We start from the raw sequence: 19,610 nt of genomic DNA on the forward strand, positions 1-19,610 counted from the left end.
TGCCTGCTTTTTAGAAAAAAAAAAAAAAGCTTTTAATAGGATTGTAGTAGACTGGGATGTGGAATATCAGTGTCCTGTTTTCAGCTGGGACAGAGTTAATTTTCTTCCTAGTAGTGGGTATAGTGCTGTGTTTTGGATTTAGGATGAAAATAATGTTGATAACACACTGATGTTTTAGTTGTTACTAGGCAATGTTTACACCAAGTCAAGGACTTTTCAGCTTCTCATACTGTCCTGTCAGCGAGAAGCTAGGCAGGGACATGGCCAGGACAGCTGACCCAAACTGGCCAAAGGGATATTCCATGCCATGTGATGTCATGCTCAGTATATAACTTGGGTGAAGCTGGCCAAGGGTTTAGACCACAGCTTGGGAATTAGCTGGGCATCAGTGGGTGGTGAGCAATTGTGCTGTGCATCACATGTTTTGTATATTCTAGTATTATTATTATCTTCCTTTTCCATCCTATTAAACTATCTTTATCTCAATCTACAAATTTTACCTTTTTTCACCCCTATTCTCTCCCCCATCCCAGCTGGGCAGGGGGGAGTGAGCAAACATCTCTGTGGTTGTTTTAGCCACCCACTGGGTTAAACCACAACAATCAGAAAGTAGGTAAAAACAACACACCGGTTTTCCTTTTTGTTATTTAACATGTTATTTGTTGGTACTGTAAAAAGAGAGGTAGCAAGCAGAACTTCCCACTAGATGACACTACAGCACTACTTTATGCACAGCAGTATCTAACATACAGCAAGGACATACTGAGAGCAAATATCATGTTGTGAAGCTACCTGGGAAAAAACAAATAGCTCATAAGGTGTCACCTTCCCAGCAGGTGCTGTAAATACCAGATTTTTGTGCTAGCCTTAAAAGACCACATGGATTTTAGAGAAGATCTTCAAGTGGTCTTCTATTGGGAACAGAACTGAGCAACAGGACAATGCCTCTTTAAAAGCTTTACTTTCTCAGAACAAAGTTTTTAGGATACAAAAAGAAACATGCCAAGATGCTTACCTGAGCAACTCCTGAATTGTAGTGCTCTGTGATATAATCTGTGCTAATAGAGACCATTTGGGGGAAAAGGAAGTAGTTCCTTGGCTAGCTTTTATAGGAGGTTCAGTTTATGACTGTTGAATATGTGTCCAGGAATATTCTCTAATGTAATCCTAGCTGTTAATGAATTCAGGATCATCTTCCAGTTCTAGAGTTTCACATGGGATTATGAAATGGTTAGACTTTTACAAAAGATTTTGATCTGTTAGAAGTTATTACAATATGTTCTAAACACTTTACAAGAGTTGGGAAGTTGGGATAAATGGTATAATTTAGTCTAGTCTACAGACCAAATCAGAGCATGTCTGTTTGAATAGAAGTAATTTTTATATATATAAATTGTAATTTATAGACTTTGTGACCTGTGTGGTTTTGGGGTACATTTTTCATGCCTTATCTGTTTTGATTTTTTTTTTCCTTTGGTCTTACTAGTTTGGCTTTTTGGTACTGTTGCATACAGGCAATTTTGACAAGTATAATTTTGAAGGTTTTATAAAAGTGTTGTAAATTGACTGGACTGAGGGACATAGGGTCAAAGGAATTATAAATGTGATTACAGGCTGAATCCTAGTAAGAAATTAATACAGTATCTTCAAAATGTGCTGACATTTTTGTTACTTAGTGCAGTTTCCAACTAACACACATGAGGATACTTGTATGTGACTTAATTAGCTGAAGAAATGGGCTCATATCATTCTATTAGTGTAATAGAAATGTTGCAAATCGCAGAAGAAAACATTGTTGGGTTTTCTATGATAAGCCAATGAAATACACTATATAGTTGCTAGACAAGTCTAGAAAAACACCTTTTTGCTACACAAAACCAGGGCTAGTTATTTTAGTCATATATTTTAAAAGAAAATATTGGAAGTTCATTAAAAATTTAATCTATTATGGATGAAGGTAGAAAAAAAATCAGACTTCTACTTAAGAGATAATTTCCCCCCCCTCCAATAACACAACATGATTTGCTATATCATGACTACAAAAAAATCATGAAAGAATCACTCTATGTTTGGTGAGTGGTTCCCAGTATTTTTTTCTGCCAAGTACCCTTTTGGCATACAGCTACACTTCCAGGTTCCTCTCCTTCCCTTCCTGTTCAGCCGCAGCTGGTTGTTCTTGACTACATAGTCATTTTCCAAAAAGCTTTGTAAATTTATAAGTTCACTGGACGTAATAGAAATGCATGCAAAATGCTTTTAAAGTTACTAAATAATGATACTATAAGAATGGCAGAGTTCTAGAGGAGTTTGAATTCTTGCCAAGTATCACACGTATCAGATAAAGTGTTTTGCTGCTCCAGTAGAAAAGGAAAAAAGGTACATTAGGCGAAGGATATTAAGTTTCCTACAACATATTTAAGTGGTAAGTTTCTTCTTCAATAGGAATATTAAAAGAATCTTTTTTTCATTTAAGATACTAAAGAACATTAAGTGCTTGCATACAATTGTGGTGACACTGTGCTTGCGCAGCTGAGGGCAGAATGTAGCATAAACTGGCTAAGTCTTCTCCACAAATAATTGAAGTCTTATAACTGAGTCACATCTGTAAGATGCAGTAAACAAACAGTTGCAACAGGTAGTGTGAGAAGTGCAATTCCTCACCTGCCAAAAAAGACAAATTTTAGTTGCCTTTGATTTTCTCAGTTTTCTGATTGTTTTGTGAATGACACTGCATACTAATTAGTAAGATATCTAGAAAGCTTAAACTGAAAGTGAAGTCAATAAATCTTTAGCTAGATTTTTTTGTTTTCTTTTAAATAGAAACAATATCTTCTCTCTTTCCTTTCTTTCCTCAGAGCTTTTATCCTGGAAGAGCTGTAACCAATAATTGGTTTGCCACACTTAAGGGTAACTCCCAGACCCTTTGATTCAGTAGCAATTTTCATGGGGAGAAAAGGGAGAAAATGAACTGGGTGTTTTACGGATGTGCAAAAGCAGTGTAGTTATTGACAGAATCAAAGGGAAACCTAAGCTTTTGGATAATGCAAGTGTGGAGCTCAGTTAGCTTCACTGTTTCTCTGTTATCAGTTCCCTTCACATTACAAGTTAGGCTAATTTCTCTTAAGGCCTTTCCATGCTTTAAGAGTAAGATGGAAACTTGAGTAGCAGGTTGGATGTTAGCAGTGAGATTGCTTAGCAATCTTACACCAACAATCCTTTAGAAATATCTTCACTACTCCATTTGAGGGAATTAATCATATGGAAGCATTTCACCTTTGGAAACAACTGAAAAACGTAGGACACTAGTGACTCAAGTGGTTTAAACTAATTTAAGCTGGGCCACTGGAGTGCTGCTGTTCTCCTTTTCTTCCAGCTGTGTGTTCCCATTTCTGTACAACAGCACTGCTCCCCATCTGACCTCTTGATAAGCCAATCAAAGGTAAAAAAATGACAGGAAATGAAGGCTGTACCTCTCTAGCAGCCTAAGGCAATCTAACTGCTGCCTGCCTTGTTGCTATCTCTTGCCTCTGGCCAAACCCTTTCCCTGACTCCCTTGGGTTGCTGAGCCGTTTCAGTGCACTGAGTTGGCAGAAAACTAATAGAACAAAAGTGAATAGTTTTTCTGCTGATTTAAAGCACTGAAACGCTCATATTTTCCAAATTGTGTGTTGGAAGAATTGCTCACTGTAGGGGTGTCCTGTTCAGCCCTCAGTTTTCTGCATGCCCTGAGTTCTTTGCAGAGACTTTACATGGCAGATTAGCAAAACAGATGACAGACTTACTACTGGAGTGCTTTATCTTAAACATCCTTCTTTCCATCTTTTGTCAGTCATAGGGGCTCCTGCCATCATACCAGCAGTAAATGCATAGGAAAAAAAAGACCAGAATTAGAAAGAGGAATCATTGCCTTGGTAAATGCCAAAAGCTTCTAGTAACCAATGGATTAGGGATCTTGTGATTAGGAGTTGCATCTGAAGTAGCCATCTTTAGATAAAGAGAATAAAGAGAAAACATGATCTGAGTGTAGACTGAAGGCTTGTATGCCTGAAAGCAAAACCTGCCCAAAAGCAAAACCTTCCCAGAAGCCTTCAAATGATTATTCTTTCAAATTTGTTCTATTTAGATCCTCAATTCATCCTGTTCCTGATTTACACTTTTAACCTTGAATGCTGGCGATATTGGCATATGTAACATCCTTCCGTAAATCCTGGGAAACAGAGCAACCACAGATGCATTACAAATTTTTCAGCTAGAAAAAAAAAAAAAAGAAGGGCCTGATAATTCCAAATACAGTTAATGTGCTACAGGTGGCATTTAATAGAAGTTAATACCATGGCAAATTTCTGTTGACACCTCACCTCATGTAACTATCTCACATGATCAAGAAAATTCCTTTCTGTACAGAAGATCTTCTTAGGGGTGAACTTTAAAAGCACACAAAGATGAAAGTTACAGAATTTATCAAATGGTGAAAGAGCCATCATTTATAATAACTAGGGTGGCAATGAAGAAGCATAATAATGACTTCAATGAAAGGAAGAACATTAATCTTTTTAGGTGAAACTTCTTTAAAATTTTGAGCTGAGTGAAAGGAAGAGACCTCTAATTGAATTGCCACTTCGTGCAAGTGGGGAGACAAAGACACCTCTGGTAGATGGCTGTGTTTTGTTAACAGAGAGTAATAATTGGCATCCAGCTGTTAAGATAGTGTCTTGCCATCTTTCCTTTTCCTCTTTGTTCTATTAATTCCAGAAGATATTACACATTGCACTGACTGCTGCTTAGAAATATGGTATTAGTAACTGTAGCAAAATTTTCTAGTGCTGCATTTGAATAATCTTCCCCTTTTAAAAAACAAAACAAAACCCCCAAACCCTCATCTGAAAATGGCCTTATTGACTGAAGCGAGGAAGAAAAATGCGAGGCCCTAAAATAGTAATAAAGGCTGAAGTTAAACAGGTTTGTTGTTTTTCCAATAAATGTAAACCAAACATGTTTATTTTTTAAGTATAATAGAGCAATAAAAAAATCCTGTAATTCTCTGCCAATTACCATTTCAGACTGTGATCTTGTCAGATTTCATAAGCTCCAAACTCCAGTACTCCCAGGATATGTTGGTATTGGTCTCCCTGGAGTCAATGGTTTAGGGCATAAGGCCACCCAAGGCGCTAAATTTCACCTAATACTGAGGTCCTACTTTGGTCTTTAACCATTTCAGGGTTGCCATATGCAGTCTGCTAATAATGAAGGAAAAGATCTCTTTTGTTTCACAGTATTGTATTGGTGTGTTACCACTGCTGTCTTGGAACTCTTCAAAAAGGATGGCATTTCAGGAGCATCTCCAAATGTTCCAAATACGATGGTTCTTGTCAGTCAGGCATCCACTCCCAGGATAAGCAAATCACTTTTACTATTAATGTTTTCTTTGTTTCTGGAAAATCCACAAGTAGTTTCAGGTAAAGGAGAAAATCTGGATATGCTGCTGAAAAAGATGAGTAAATGGGATATAAAAGCAGTCACAGCTGGTTGCATTTTAATTGTAAATTGAAAAGTCATTAAAGAGTTGCATGGTGTCAGAAAAATAGTTGGTTTTGCTTTTTGAAGAAAATGTTATGCTTATATGTAAGACAAATACTACAAATACTTAACAGTTCAATACTAAGTCAAACTGCATTTTACTCATAAAGAGAAGCTTATGACTAAGACACTGGAGAGGGACTTAGAAGATCTTTGTTCTGTTCCCAGATTTGTGGTAGTTTATTTATGTCCTAATGCTTATATTGTTTATGATTCAGAACTTTGCCTTAGTTTTCTTTCTATAAAATAGTTACCATCTTCCTTCATTTTGTCTACTTAGACTGCAGGCTGTTTGGAATGGAGATTTCTTATTGTTTTACTAAATGCATATATCATGCCTGACACAATCAGAGCTAATGTGATTTGGGTAAGTAGATACATATTTAATGCTACTGTTAAAAAAAAAATTATAAAGTGCTGCTGTTGGAGTGCTTCCAGTTAAGGTTACGTTTATGTCTGGTCATAAAGAAAATGTTTCACAGTGAAAGCTATAAATTTTCATTAACAAAACCAACTAAATTTGCCACAGGCTTCTAACTTCAGCTCATGACATGTCTTTGAAAGTAAAGTATCTCTGTTATTTGTAGAGGCTGAACTGCAAAATCCATATGTGCTTGAGAAATTATGTAGGAATGACGGATCCCAAAATAACAAAGAGGAAGGAAAGGAAAAACAGCAAAATTTTGCCCTGAACAAACTGGATGTGAGAGAGGATTTTGAACATATTTCAACTTTTTGCATATGTGCATTTGTAGAGGACTAGGACTGTATGGTAATAGAAGAAAGCTCTAATCTTTTTTCCTTATATGACTGACTTGCTATGTTTTCTCGCCATTGTGCCCATATTTTATAAAACCCCATTAAAGAAAAAACAGTTTGATTCCTAATATAGGCATTGCCACAATTTTAGCATAAACCCAGCTTTTTTTCAGGCTAGTCTCTGGTTAGTGTAGATACAAAAAGTAATGGAACTATGGATCTAGGTGGCAAGTTAACTATTTTTAAAAATAATTTCTGATACAGATCTCTTTTCATTTGACTGTGACACTCTGTAGACCTTGCTAATTAGCCAGCCTCCTTTAAAATTCAATTTCAGGTCAGAATCAGAGCAGTGAGCTGTTTGATTTCTGATTTTACTCATTATGTAAAGTTTTACTTCTAGAGCAGCTCTTGGGATGCAGTGAGCACAGAGTTCCAAAGGAAAATACTTGCTGGGTGGCTAAAGTGTCTCTGAAATTTATTAAAACCAATCTTGTAATAGACTGGAGGTAGTGCCTAGATCTGAACTTTGGGCCTCAGAGTACTCTGTTCTCAATTCAGCTTTTTCTATCTATTTTCCTCCTTTATGTTCCCTAAGTGAGGGAGTTGACGGTCTCATGATCACATTGCTTGCTTAGCTAAAATTTATATTGCTTCATGAACTTCACTGGCATTAATGTCAGATACGATCCCTGCTTTTCGAGAAGGAAACAAAAATATGTAATGTGACCAAGGGATTTTAGGTCTTGCTAATCAAAGTTTCAATCTCTGCAGTGAATAATTGATAAGAGATCTGAATCTCTGAAGTAACATGAATTTATATTCATGAACACGACTGAAGCCACAGAAAGCTGGTAAGAATTTGCTTTGGGAAGTTTCCTCAGGATAGAGACCTTCTTCATGATCATAATTCTGAGGCTTATTGTTACTCTTATTCAAAAAAACAGAAAACCTTTATTCCAGAAAACCTTTGTTGTCCAGGGCAGATGTGGAGCACATAGATGCTAGTAGTGTAAAAGTGGAATGTGATCAAATATAACATGTGCCGTTCTTAGGGACCATAGGAAGCAGAGATGGAGTTGAGGCTGATAACCAATTGTAAGAAACAAAAAATCCTCAGGTGTTTTCCTGCATAGGTTTATGGGAGTTCATCTTTTGTATTAAATCTCGCATTATGTGCGAGTCAGTGCAGTAGCTCACGACCTCCAAGAGGGCAATGTCTCTTCTTAGTCCTTTTTTTCCCCTCATTTGCAGCAGCATGCTCCTTCCCTCATCTTCCTTCTGTTGGCTCAGGTACTCATCTGACGCTACCATGAGCTGATATATCTGATCAAATGAGCAGAAAACTAACACCCCCTCCCCCCAAAAAAAACCCCCCAACAAACCCAACCCAAAACCCAAGCAAAAAAAACCCCTTAGTATTTTTCTGTTAGTTTGGAGAGTTGAATGAACTCACTGAGAATCAAATGGGTGGCAGAGTTGGTGCAAGGGTGAAAACATGTAATTGGGTGAAGGACCTTTTCTCTCCATAGGAAATTACAAATCATTTCAGTTGCAAGCCAGGAATTCTTATTGTTAAATTAAAAATCTAAGTGCAATCCTTTTTATTTTTTAGTAAGTCTGTCCCTCTCACAATTTAAAAAACTTTTTAATTTTCCCATATGCATTATTTTTAAAACATGTCAAATTAATTAGTTGGAATTTTACATTTTTATTCTCTGTTTTTAGAAGACCATCAATACAGTAATCTAATCTTTGTGAATCATGCAAGCTGGCAAGCCCATCTTCTGTATTTGCTTCAGTTTGAGAAAGCAGAGTTCTGTATCTTAACAAGATACTTCACTATAACATATGCTTAATTTCGTTGACTTGAGTGATCTTGCTTAAGAATACAATACGCAGAATTTGATCCTTGATTACACAAAAAATTAGGCATCTGCAGAAATGCAATGTTGCCAGTTTTTGATTAGTTCTCATTCTACTTAGCTGGTTTAGACCTGTTAATGAACAGTCTGATTTGCATATCACTGTCTACACAGACAACTTGTCTTTCTCCTTTGACTGTGATAGTTTCCTACCTGCTATACTGCAGTTTGATGAAAATTCAGCTGCTGTGAGAAACATGTGGCACCAACACTCTGCTATGACTCAATAGCTGGCAGGTAGCCCTATGCATTTGCTGAGTAAGCTGTTATTCCTGAGTTTGCAATTCAATGGCTTATATTTTGTTGGAAAAATTAATGTAGTGATGTGATAGTTCTTGTAGCTTCTTTTAACTTGCCACATTTCTCCTACCCATCATCTTTCTGTTGCTTTAGTACCAGCCTAACATAAGAATTTAAAAGCAGTGGTGTCTTTTTCAATACCTGAGAATCTCTCCTGCACCTGTTTCTCTGAGGTATTTCTAATACACTGAATTATAAAGGTCAAAAGAAAAAAAAGTGATGTTATGGGTTTTTTGATTATGATAATAGGAAATATTAGGAAATAGGAACTATGCCTTTATAGAAGTAGCAGTTTTTGCTGGACTGAATTTTTGTCTCTCAAAATTCCCGACCTTTCAGCCTTAAAAAGGGCAATATTTATTTTGTACTACTTGCAGAAACACTACATTGTAAAATAGGAAATAAAATACAGATTTTATAAGGTTTTATATTACTGTTTACCCTGATACATTCAATTTTTATCTTAATTTTGAAATGTTGTAACAAGGCATGGGATTATCTTAAAAAGACCTCAGTCTGCTACTGCTTTCACATTTGCAAAGAAACTTCGGAAACCCAACCTAGTAAACCTTATTTTAATGTAGTTCTGAGTATACAGTTCATTACTGTCACTAAGACACTCAGATTTAGCTTGACTTAAATGTCAGAAAATATTATTCAGGTGTGGAAGACACCAAAGATCACAGCTAACTGGCATATTGAATCTTAATTAGCAAGGAGACCATATAAAACTCAGAAGCTTCTATGAACTAAGAAAACAACCCTGACATTCTCTGTTCGGCTCTGGGTATTTGTTGCTGACTTTGATCTCCAGAGATAATCTCCAAAGAGCTGTGATTCTGGCTTGCTTAAAAATTGGTTTTACTTTCAAACTTTGCCTGTTAAGTCATTATTACCAAATAACTCTGGAGGGACTAGAACCTCATAAAAGGGACTTTATTTCCCATTATGAGAGTTAGATTAGGCAACAACATTGCATAAACCAAAGCTTGTTTCTTCTCTGCAGCTCAGTTTACTTAGTGTTAAATATATTCTGTGCATTGAAACTGTAACCTGGTTTTTTTAACAATCAGCAGGTTTTGTGCAGGCCCCATTATGTTTAGAAAATATCACAATACTTTTAAATGACATAATAAACAAATAGTTGTGAAATGGACTAATGCATTATCCTTTGCTTGAGATAAGACCACAATCCACATCAGAGTTAAGGGACTCACCGGGCAACTGGGGAAAAAAAATAGTCTTTTTTCTTCTAGCTTTTCATTTTTGGTATTTGTTCTTGGCAGGATTATTTCTAATTAGATTGTTCCTTTTCCTAATCTTAGAAGAGACACACACAGTGAGTGAACAAGCAGCTCATGCATCTGAACTACAGCTAATAAAGTGCAGAGTGTCTTGCTGAAACCGTAGCTAACTTTAAATTTTTAAGAAGTCAATCGTCACAATTAATTATACATTTTCCCTTTGTTATAGGAGGACATTATGGGAGCAATCTGTGAAAGACTCTGCATCAAACTAAAAAATTATTTGGACTTTTTTAATGGTAAAGTTTATGAATTTACATTGTGACCTTGAAAAATGCTTAAGGCACTCAGAACTCTGAGATGAGTTTAGGTTTTATTTGAGACAGCCATGTTAAATGTTATCACATACTTATGTTGTAATTTTATTGGCACCATATCACCGGTGTTACAAAAAAATTATTGGGATACCAGAATTTGTTTCTTTCTTCCTGATACTTACAGTGTTATGAAATCCAAAACTGAATTCTCATATCAGAGAAGTTGGAAAATATGCTCATGTTCCTATTCAAGCACAAAGCAACTTGAAGCCCATTTCTACCTATTTAAGCACAAAGCAACTTGAAGCCCATTTCTCATTTCTACCTTGAACAAGTAAAAACCATTCCTGGTATTTTCTAGGCAGGTATCTACCAAAATCAATGAACTAGTATACAGGTTTGCATGAAGTGCTGCAGAAAAAATGTCCCAGGGAACCTTTCTGAATATTTACATAAAGACCCTGTTGGTATGCATTCTGTTGAAATGTTGTGTTGTGCCAGGACAAACGTGATTAACGTTCATTGGATGCTGAAAGTGATGCTTGGAGAGGGTGCGATCAACTTATTATAAAGTTGGTTAGTTAAGTTTTCGGTTGGCTGTAGCATTCAAAACTTGATTGATTTGTGTTACTGAAGCTTATGTTTATCATGATGCAGGAACAGGTGTAGGAGATTTCAGTCAGTGCTGAATTGGCATTTTAATGCAGAATGGAGCTGATACAAACCTGTGATTTTCAGTCTTTAGGAAGTTCTGAATTGTATGGTTTGTTTTCATCTCAGGAGAGGGAGCAATGCACTTGCAAAAGCAAGTTCTTAATGCAGCTTTGTTTAAACTGACACATTGCTGAGAAAAATTGTCTATGATAGCACAACATAATTTTTCCAATGGCTGCTTTACTATGTAAGACTTCATTCTGATATATTCTGGGCACCTTCAGGTACGTAATTATATGTCCTCTGTCCTTTGGGAAACAAAGTAATACTATTGTCATAGAATATATATTACATTCAGTACCATTTTTTCAACATTTGCAGGAAGAACATGTGGGAGTGTAAATCTTGGATCATGACCCCCCTCCGGTAGGTCTGCTCTAAAACTGAAAGAAAATAGGCATTGTCCTAAAACTTATCATTTCTTTGTGAAGTTGTGCTGTGGCATCAGTTTGACAGAGAATGGTCGGTCACACTGTTCCTGTTATAGCTTAGCTGGATTTGTAGGTTATCAGTTTCTGTCTAGGCCCAGCTGTGTGTCTGCAAAACCTGCTAGAAGCTGCTCCCCCTAGTATTTTTCTGATACATTGTCATGTGTAGCTCTTCAGTAACTTGGACATGTCTTGAAGCCCTTGTGGTTTGAATAACTGTGGCAGAGCAAGTAGAAATAAGTACTAATGATTTGCATTTCACTCAGAGCAAACAACTCCAAAGACCTCTAGAGAAGTGTAACATAACTGTTAATGACTTACAGAAAGCTTTGTTAATTGTTTTCCTGTTAACTGATTCCAGGAGATTCTGAAAAAAGGTAAGAAATCATACTCTTGTGTTTGCAGACCTCAGCCATTTCCATTGGCAGGGGGAGGGGAAAGAAGAGAAGATAGCCAGAGAAGATAATTGGTTCTGGATCAGAAAATGAAATTGTGTGATAAACACTTTTTGTGGTTTTGTAGCTCTGTGTCAATGTTATAGCTTAGTAGTTTCACTTGGTGGTGCATGGACTCTTAGTTTTCTGTGGACTAGTCTAAGAATCAACGAAAACAACCGGTTGTAGCTATGCTGAAACTTCTTCTACGGAGCCTACACCTCCATTGTGAAATGTTTCTATATATAGAAAAAAGCTGAAAACCATTACAGCAAATCGCTATTGGAGTGTTATTAGTGGGAAGGAAGGGTTGGAAGGAGGGGTGCCTGTATGAGATAACAAGAGAGATGAGAAAAGGACAGGTACACAGAAAAGAAAGCTAGGAACAAGCTTGACAAGGAGCTGATAGTTCAAATCTGAGAAAAGCCCAAAGGAAGAGTTCATGTATCTCAATAGCATATATAGTAACTCTCTAACCTTGCTCTGTTGGTTTTAGTCTAAATTGTTGGTTTTTTTTTTAAAAAAAGCCTTTGATAGATATGGCAGGACCAGATGACTTAAGATGATAAAGGGAGGATGAACAACAGGAGGATGCCAGGTGTGTTCCAGAACTCTTTGGAATTTAAATATATTTTCAGCCAAATAAACAGAGTATTTTGAATTTTAGTCTGAAAGTTAATACCCTATATGTGATATTCTGTGCGATCAAGCAGCTGTTCAAATGTCCTTCAGCAGAAATCGTGGCTCTTAGCACCTCATGGAATTTCATGCTGCTGTCCTTACTGCTGGCTTTGACTACTGCCTGTTTTTTTTGACTGGCTTAGTTTTCTGCCACTGGCTGAACTGAGTGAGCTCACAGAGGGGTTAGAAATACACCTGAGCCAACACCAGTACAATGTTTAATTTTCTTAGATTATTAAAGTAGCTGTTTGCACTTGAATTTTGCAAGAATTCCTGAACAAATTTTCCAAGATACCTTTGAACTATGTAAATCAGAAGCGTAATTGAGGGTGGTTATCAAAGGAGAATGTATATCTGTATTTATGGCTACTTGAGCGGTATGAAGGTCTCACTGCAGTCCTTAGTCATGCTTTTCTTAATTGCAGATGGTTGCAAACAACTGTTTGTTTCTATAGAATTAGTAAAGAATGGACCCTTAGACATTTTCATCATCTAAAAATGAATCTTTCATGAGGATTAAACACCAATACTTAACAGTATAGATTACTCCCGATTGACTTTGGTAAATACCAAGATATTTTCATTTTCTTCAAGCAGTCTGTTCTTGCTGTCAGTCATAATATAGCTAGAATTGGTACTATGCTTTCCAAACAGATATTTGCGGGAAAGCTGCCTATTTTATTGATACTTGGTAGAACTGAAATAGATTTTTCTATATGTTTTTCTCTAATACGCTATTGATATGCATCATCAGCAATCCCTGTTCTATGGAAGTAATCAGGAGAATGCAATAGAGGCAGTTCAGAGAAAGTTAATGCAACAGGATTATGGACAGTGTAACACTGTGGTAAAAGAATGCAACTTCTTAGATTTACAGAATTTAAACTTAATTAAACTAATGACTGCATTGGATTCTTGTGATCAGATTCCAGTTAATGCCAGTTGATGTCATTCCACTGAAACTGATAGCATGTGCCTTGGGACAGATCTTCAGTTCAACTCAGCCAGCCTGATTCCACTGACTTCCCTAGAACCAGTGGTTGCATCAGCTATAGAGTGGCCCTTGTGTGTGGCTTTATTAACTATCTGTTGTCGCTGCGCTTCCTTTTCACAGTGGCAGCAAAATGGTACAGTGCTTTAACATTAACCACATCAGACTGCAAGATTGCAATCTTATAAGCCACAAGCAGTGAGTTAACCAATACATTAGATACAATTATGTGTGTAATATTTGGTTGGCTGTACTATGTGTTTGATAAAGAAATATTGCATGCACTTCACTGTTAATTTTGAGGCTTATGTAGTTTGAATAACAGTTTTGACAAAAGAAAATTGGTTGTAAACCAGAGGTAGTTATAGGCCAAAAATAGATGTTAAAAGACACCACCTTGCTTAGATTACGGGTTTCTACTTGAGAGGTTAAAAAAGATTGTCAATCTTGTAGTCTTTAACTTCTGTTTGTCTGGATCAGACTTCATGTGCTTACATAGATTAAAATGATTTTATATGATTTTTAAAAAAGAAAATAATTCCTTTCTTAAATGCTTCTTATGTAGTTGGATAATGTGACTTATTTTAATGGTGGGAAATAGAAACAAGAAGAAAAAAGAAGCTAGATGTGCTGACTTCTGTGATTTTTTTTTTTTCCTAAGGCAATGATTCACATTAATTTATAATACATTTTTATCAGTAAACATTATTTAAAGATTTTTAACAGCTTATTCTGTGGCACTATACAGTAAATACTGTAATTCCTCTGGCAGTCACTGTTAATACAACTGTACATGAATTCAACTGTACTCAATACATTTTGATGAGAGCGTAGTATTGTATGCATGGTGATTTTCCCAAACATACTGGCACATTTATTCACTGATCTGTGTCTCAGCCTCTCACAGGGTGCTGTAAGAATAAATGTCTATGAAATGTTGATGGACATTGATCAGTTGTCATAATGACCAAGAGGTAGATGATTATCTATGTTGTGAACTTAAAGATTTGATGTTCATCACTGTTCATCATACTCGTATGTTAGGACAGAAGAGGCATAGTATCTCTACCATCTGTTTGTGCTAGAATTCAAACTTTGAAAGTAAGTTCAGTGAGAAATTTTTGAATGACCGTTTTTAATGGTAGGATGGGTTTTCAATCAATTTTTTGTGTGACTATTGATTATCTTCTGGTTCTCATGGATAAATATTGTCATAGAATGGTTTGGGTTGGAAGGGACCGTAAAGCCCATCTAGTTCCAACCCCACTGCCATGGGCAGGGACACCCTCCACTAGACCAGGTTGCCCAAAGCCCCATCCAACCTGGCCTTAAACACTTTCAGGAATCCAGGGGCAGCCACAGCTTCTCTGGGCAACCTGTTCCAGTGCCTCACCACCCTCACAGGGAAGAAGTTCTTCCTTATATCTAATCTAAATCTAAATTTTTTTTTTCACTTTAATTAAATTCAGTTTTATTAGGGGAATGCATATAATATTTGTTCAACTGGTGTGCAGGAAGTGTGATTTGGCACATCCAAGTGGCTCTTAGGTGGTAGATGCTTATAAATTATTACACAAGAGTTACATTAACTTTATTTTACTTTATTTAAGGAACAGTGTAAAATGTAAATACTTTGTCAACTAGCTTCCAAGGAAGAGGAAATGTAGGGCATGTAATAATACGTTACATTTAGAAATCCATAGAAACGTGGCTTTTCATTACAGGCTTTGTTTTCCTACTATTGCATATATTAATTTTTTATCTTCTAATTTCTGCTTTTTATTCTGTTTATAGAAGAGGTCATTCACTTGCAGCCTGTGAGTGCCAACTCTTCCCTTCAAGAATAGATTATTGACCATTTTCTGGTACCTTTAGTATTATAAAACCTTTTTTTGAGTTTGCTGTTGGTGGAGAAGCCATTCAAAAATAATTTTAGTAGGGTTGGCTAAAGTCTCTAAGTCACGTGCTATTTTAGCTTTTTATCTTATTGAATTCAGGAGGTGAAAGTGACATAGTAAGGAAAAGTCAAAAGAGGGAGAAGTGGATCAATATATTGCTAAATTCTTATTGAAATTCTCATGCTTAGACTGTTCTGGGCGGTTTTATTTCTGCTTAACATTTGCTGAGTAAAAGTCATTGCCCTAGAGATGCAAGATTTATTGACACACAGAGATGAAAATGATTAGCTAAAAGGTTTCTGCACGAAGAGAATCAAAATCAGCTGAAACACTACAGGGTGGCTCCTATACAGGAGGCTGAGTGATTTCAAATAAGTTATTAATGTTCAAAGTTAAAAGCTGAGCTTGTTAATTTTATACCAATTGCTTATTCTTTGCTTCTTTTGCAGGGACCCTAAAATTCTGAAAAAAAGCTTTCATTTATATATATAGGTTTATATATTCTATACACACACAGAGACGCACTTTGCTTGTTAGAGTTCATAAAGGCATTGTTATAGTTTCATAGATTTATTTTCTAATTAAGTACATGTTTGTTTATTTGCAGATTCCAGCTTTTCAAGAATTGACTTTATGGAATGTTCCTGCAGTCCTGACACAGGTAAAGCTCCATGACATTATATTCTGATTCCTTAGAAATCATGCTCACTCATTTTCCATTTGATTTCATATGCCACAAACTAGGCATATTGGTATACCATATTTAGCTTTTCAAACATCTGAAAGATGTTAGCATGATTTGGCTTACAGTGCATGTGAACCTGCCAGAAGTACTAGGCAGAACTTCTGCTTTTTGGCCTACTGAAGAGCAGGTTGTGTCTTCAGACTTGACTTTCTCTTGACTTTGTACAGGCAGAGTATAGCCAAGCCTGGAAAGTTTAATTGTCAGATCAAATTGAAATACAGTGTGGTTCAGCGCTCTCAGAAGTCAAATATAGGGAAAAATTAATTCTGTAACTAGATGGCATTCAAAAGAATTTACTAATCTTACTGATGATGCTCACAATTCCAGTGTCACTACACATGTAGTGATAAACTCTAGTAGGCCATATCTTTGCTTCCTTCATCCCGGCGCCGAATGGGCAGTCATCCCTACACATGGTCCTGAAGGAAATGTGTGGTACTCTGTGAGAACAGGCTGTGTTCCCAGCCTAGCATGCCAGCACAAATGCTGCAAGGGTACCTCTTCTGGTTGCAGGGCCTGGGATAAGCACAGAAGGTGCTTAAAGCTGGGTTAGTGTGCTGGTGGTCCTCAGAATCAGAACTGGGTTTCGGGAAGGAGACATCTTGCTGTTCAGCTTGTCTTGACCAAAGCATAGGGCTTTATATATCTTACTGTTTCTCCTTATTAAATCTGGAATGTTCTAAGCAAAAACTACTAAATAAAAAAGATTAAATACAACTTACAATTCAGAGAAAATGAGATGAGAGATTACTGCACACCAGACAAACCTGGAAGTATTGAATAATTATGTATATTGTTGCAGGAAATGTTGTATGAAATTTAATTCTAGGTTTCATGCAGGTTTTAAAGCTCTGAGCAGGTTTTATTTTCAAATAGAAATGATTAAATATAATTTTTCAATACTTTTACATGATTAATGTAACAGGCTGATCTTTCTTTGAGTACATCATAAATACCATCCACATTGGTGTGCTATATATGGAGAGTTTTATTGCTGCAGCACTTTATGAAATTATTCTTTGGGAAATTATAGATAGTCAATGAATAATTCAAGGAAAAGAATAAAACAAAATCTAATAAACTCTGCGTATGATTGAACTTTGACATTATTACAGTAATGTGTATATACAAACCTCACTGTTATTCTGGAAAAATGATTCAAGTAGAGCTTGATTTTTATAAGAAGAGATGTTTTCACATTTAACTTGTCTGAGAAGAAAAGTGACAATTATTAACTAATTGGTAACTGGAACAGCAATCATACTTTCTTCTGTTTCCAGAGAAGTAAAGAGCAAAAGATATAAAAGATAAATTGTTGAGGAAATATTGGATCTTTGCCAGGGATTCCAATCATTATAACAATTTCTGGGAGTCTGAAAATACTCCTGTAAATCAGAAGATGAAAAACCTTGAGGAAAGGCACATCTTACAGGATTATAACAAAATTTCTGTGCTAGGCACAAAGAAGTCAGAGCAACAGGCATGGCAGCAGGTACAGAATGGCCCAACTGGAATGAGAAGAAGGAGTAGTATCACTGCTAAAAGCAACTGTACTCTTTTCTCCCTTTGCTACTTTGGAGAAAGTAAAGGGGTGAGGCAAAGATGATTAAGACAGGTAGGCAATGGGAAGAATGGTGTGGTTTTGATTGAGCTGGGAAAAACTGGGCCAAGTAATGAAAGAGCCTGAGGAGGTATCATATTTGCGTTTCCTTTTGTGTACAGCTGCAACACTCAGTTTCCTGTCTATACTAAATTAATAGGCTATGAAAAATCATAAACCCTCTAATGCCTGCTTTAGGCTGGTACGGTAGAGTCCTTGTCACTAACATCTTGAATAACTCCTTACAGGAGGATTGGGTAACTAGAAAGGGCACAGAAGCGTACACCCAAAAGCTTAGGAGTGGCTTTCACACCTTTTTACAATCTCACAGTCATAAAGGAAAAGGGAGCAGGGCAAGAGAGGGGCATTTCCTCCTCCAGAGGGTTAAAGCCTAGTTAGCACCAGACTCCTGAACTGCCCTCAGGATTTTGTGCTCTCCTAACTGCAGAGGTGTCCTGTAAAGACTGACCTCCTAGCTTAGTACAGAGCTGATGTGAATGCCTATATATAATGCCTATCTTTACGTTATGCAAACTTTGACTTTGGAGACAGTTTTAAGGCAAAAAGCCCCATCATTTCAATGGTCCTTGAGCCTGGAAAAGGACAGAGTCAGAATCAAGCCCACCCTGTATTTCAAACAGCTTAACAGCAGTTTCAAACTCTCCATGTTAAAAAATAAAGTCCTATGACTCCCCTCCCAACAATTTCTTGCAAATATATCCAATTTTTCTATTTTATAGAAGTATATTTATATACTTTTATTTGGTATATAACATGGCACCACTTCTTCAGTGGCTGTAAATCAAAGTAGCGACACTGATTTTAGTCGAGTATATGAATTTACTCCAGCCAGTGATCTCACAAGTAACTTCAGTGGTCCCAGAGGGATTTATGTTAGCTGCAGGTCTAATCCACTGATTTCAGTGGAGCTGTCCAACTTACTCCAGGTGGAGAGTTGCCTAGCTCCTCCTACTATTTCTTTCAAATTTGTTAAAAAAAATAGATCACAGGACACAGAAGAAAAAAAATTATGAGCTTGACATGTTGATGACTGTCGTGGGGTTTCGTTAAGATGAACTGATCTTTAGGTTTAGAACTAAGTCTCACTTTCTCCTTACTGTAGATCCCCAGCTCTTAAATTTGTCCCTAACTTGAAGAAGTGAACAATCTGACTGAAGCTGAGTTAGACATGTGCCATAGTAATGTGATGCTGCTAAAGTCCCAGCACTGAAGATAGTTGTCACAGTACTCTAAAACTAATGTAAATGAAAGTAGGATCAAGCCTTTTTTGTGTTTGTGTTTCCTTTTACTAGAAAAGAAAAAAATAAAAAAGGGAATGGTGAAGAATCAAGTAGTATTCTCATTTGTCTGGAAAAGTCATGAGTATTTTTTTGGAATTGCCTCCTGGTTTGTTACAAAACCCTAAAATTTTTATTTTTAGTTTATTTTCGTGACTAATCACAATTTCACAAATACGAAAATTTGTAAGTGTATGGGAATTGATGTGCAGTAATTTTTGTTCTTTCCCCTGTTAAGTTTGAGGATCTGCATGTTGATGTATTTCTTTTGAATTAATGTTTATTTCAGTAAGCTAAGGGAATTATTATGATTATTATGATTATTATGAAAGGGCCTGGTATATATGTAAATGAAACGCAGTGAAGTAGGAGAAAGGAACTAATTTGCTGTTGGAATTTGAGGATAATTTATCTTGGCTAAGGCTTCTAGGTAAATATTATTTCATATATCAGACCTGCTTCCTCCTTGTCTTAATGAATTCTTGTATTGTAAATTTGTGTAAGGGAAATTGATTTGGAACACCAACATTAATTTAATCACAGTCGCCTTATATGTTACTGGACTATTTTCTGTTACAAGAGGTGTAACATGAGTCTACCTTATTTTTAAAGAATCTAGAGAAATAATTGTCCTTGTTGTCAATGAGTGATGACTGGATGTTTTAAGACTCCTCTCTGCAAGAAAATTTGGTTTATTGT

At 36.4% G+C, this 19,610-nt stretch overlaps 2 protein-coding genes across 4 annotated transcripts in view; both read left to right on the forward strand.

The window, feature by feature from the left end:
• The window catches only part of HNRNPH1 (heterogeneous nuclear ribonucleoprotein H1), a 301,642-nt gene that overhangs the window by 39,636 nt on the left and 242,396 nt on the right, over positions 1 to 19,610 (forward strand). The window lies entirely within an intron of this gene.
• Positions 1 to 19,610, forward strand: part of ADAMTS2 (ADAM metallopeptidase with thrombospondin type 1 motif 2) — a 264,477-nt gene that overhangs the window by 6,934 nt on the left and 237,933 nt on the right. For 2 of the 3 annotated variants that reach the window (XM_075766936.1, XM_075766938.1), the window contains exon 2: positions 15,876 to 15,929. In XM_075766936.1, coding sequence (XP_075623051.1) covers positions 15,902 to 15,929 — 28 coding nt within the window. In that variant the 5' untranslated portion in view covers positions 15,876 to 15,901. Of the gene's footprint in view, positions 1 to 5,857; positions 5,945 to 15,875; positions 15,930 to 19,610 lie in introns of all 3 variants that reach the window. The other variant, XM_075766937.1, reaches the window with a different exon arrangement.

This window comes from Balearica regulorum, chromosome 14 (genome assembly GCF_011004875.1).
Source record: "Balearica regulorum gibbericeps isolate bBalReg1 chromosome 14, bBalReg1.pri, whole genome shotgun sequence".
In the NCBI taxonomy this organism is placed as follows: Eukaryota; Metazoa; Chordata; class Aves; order Gruiformes; family Gruidae; genus Balearica; species Balearica regulorum.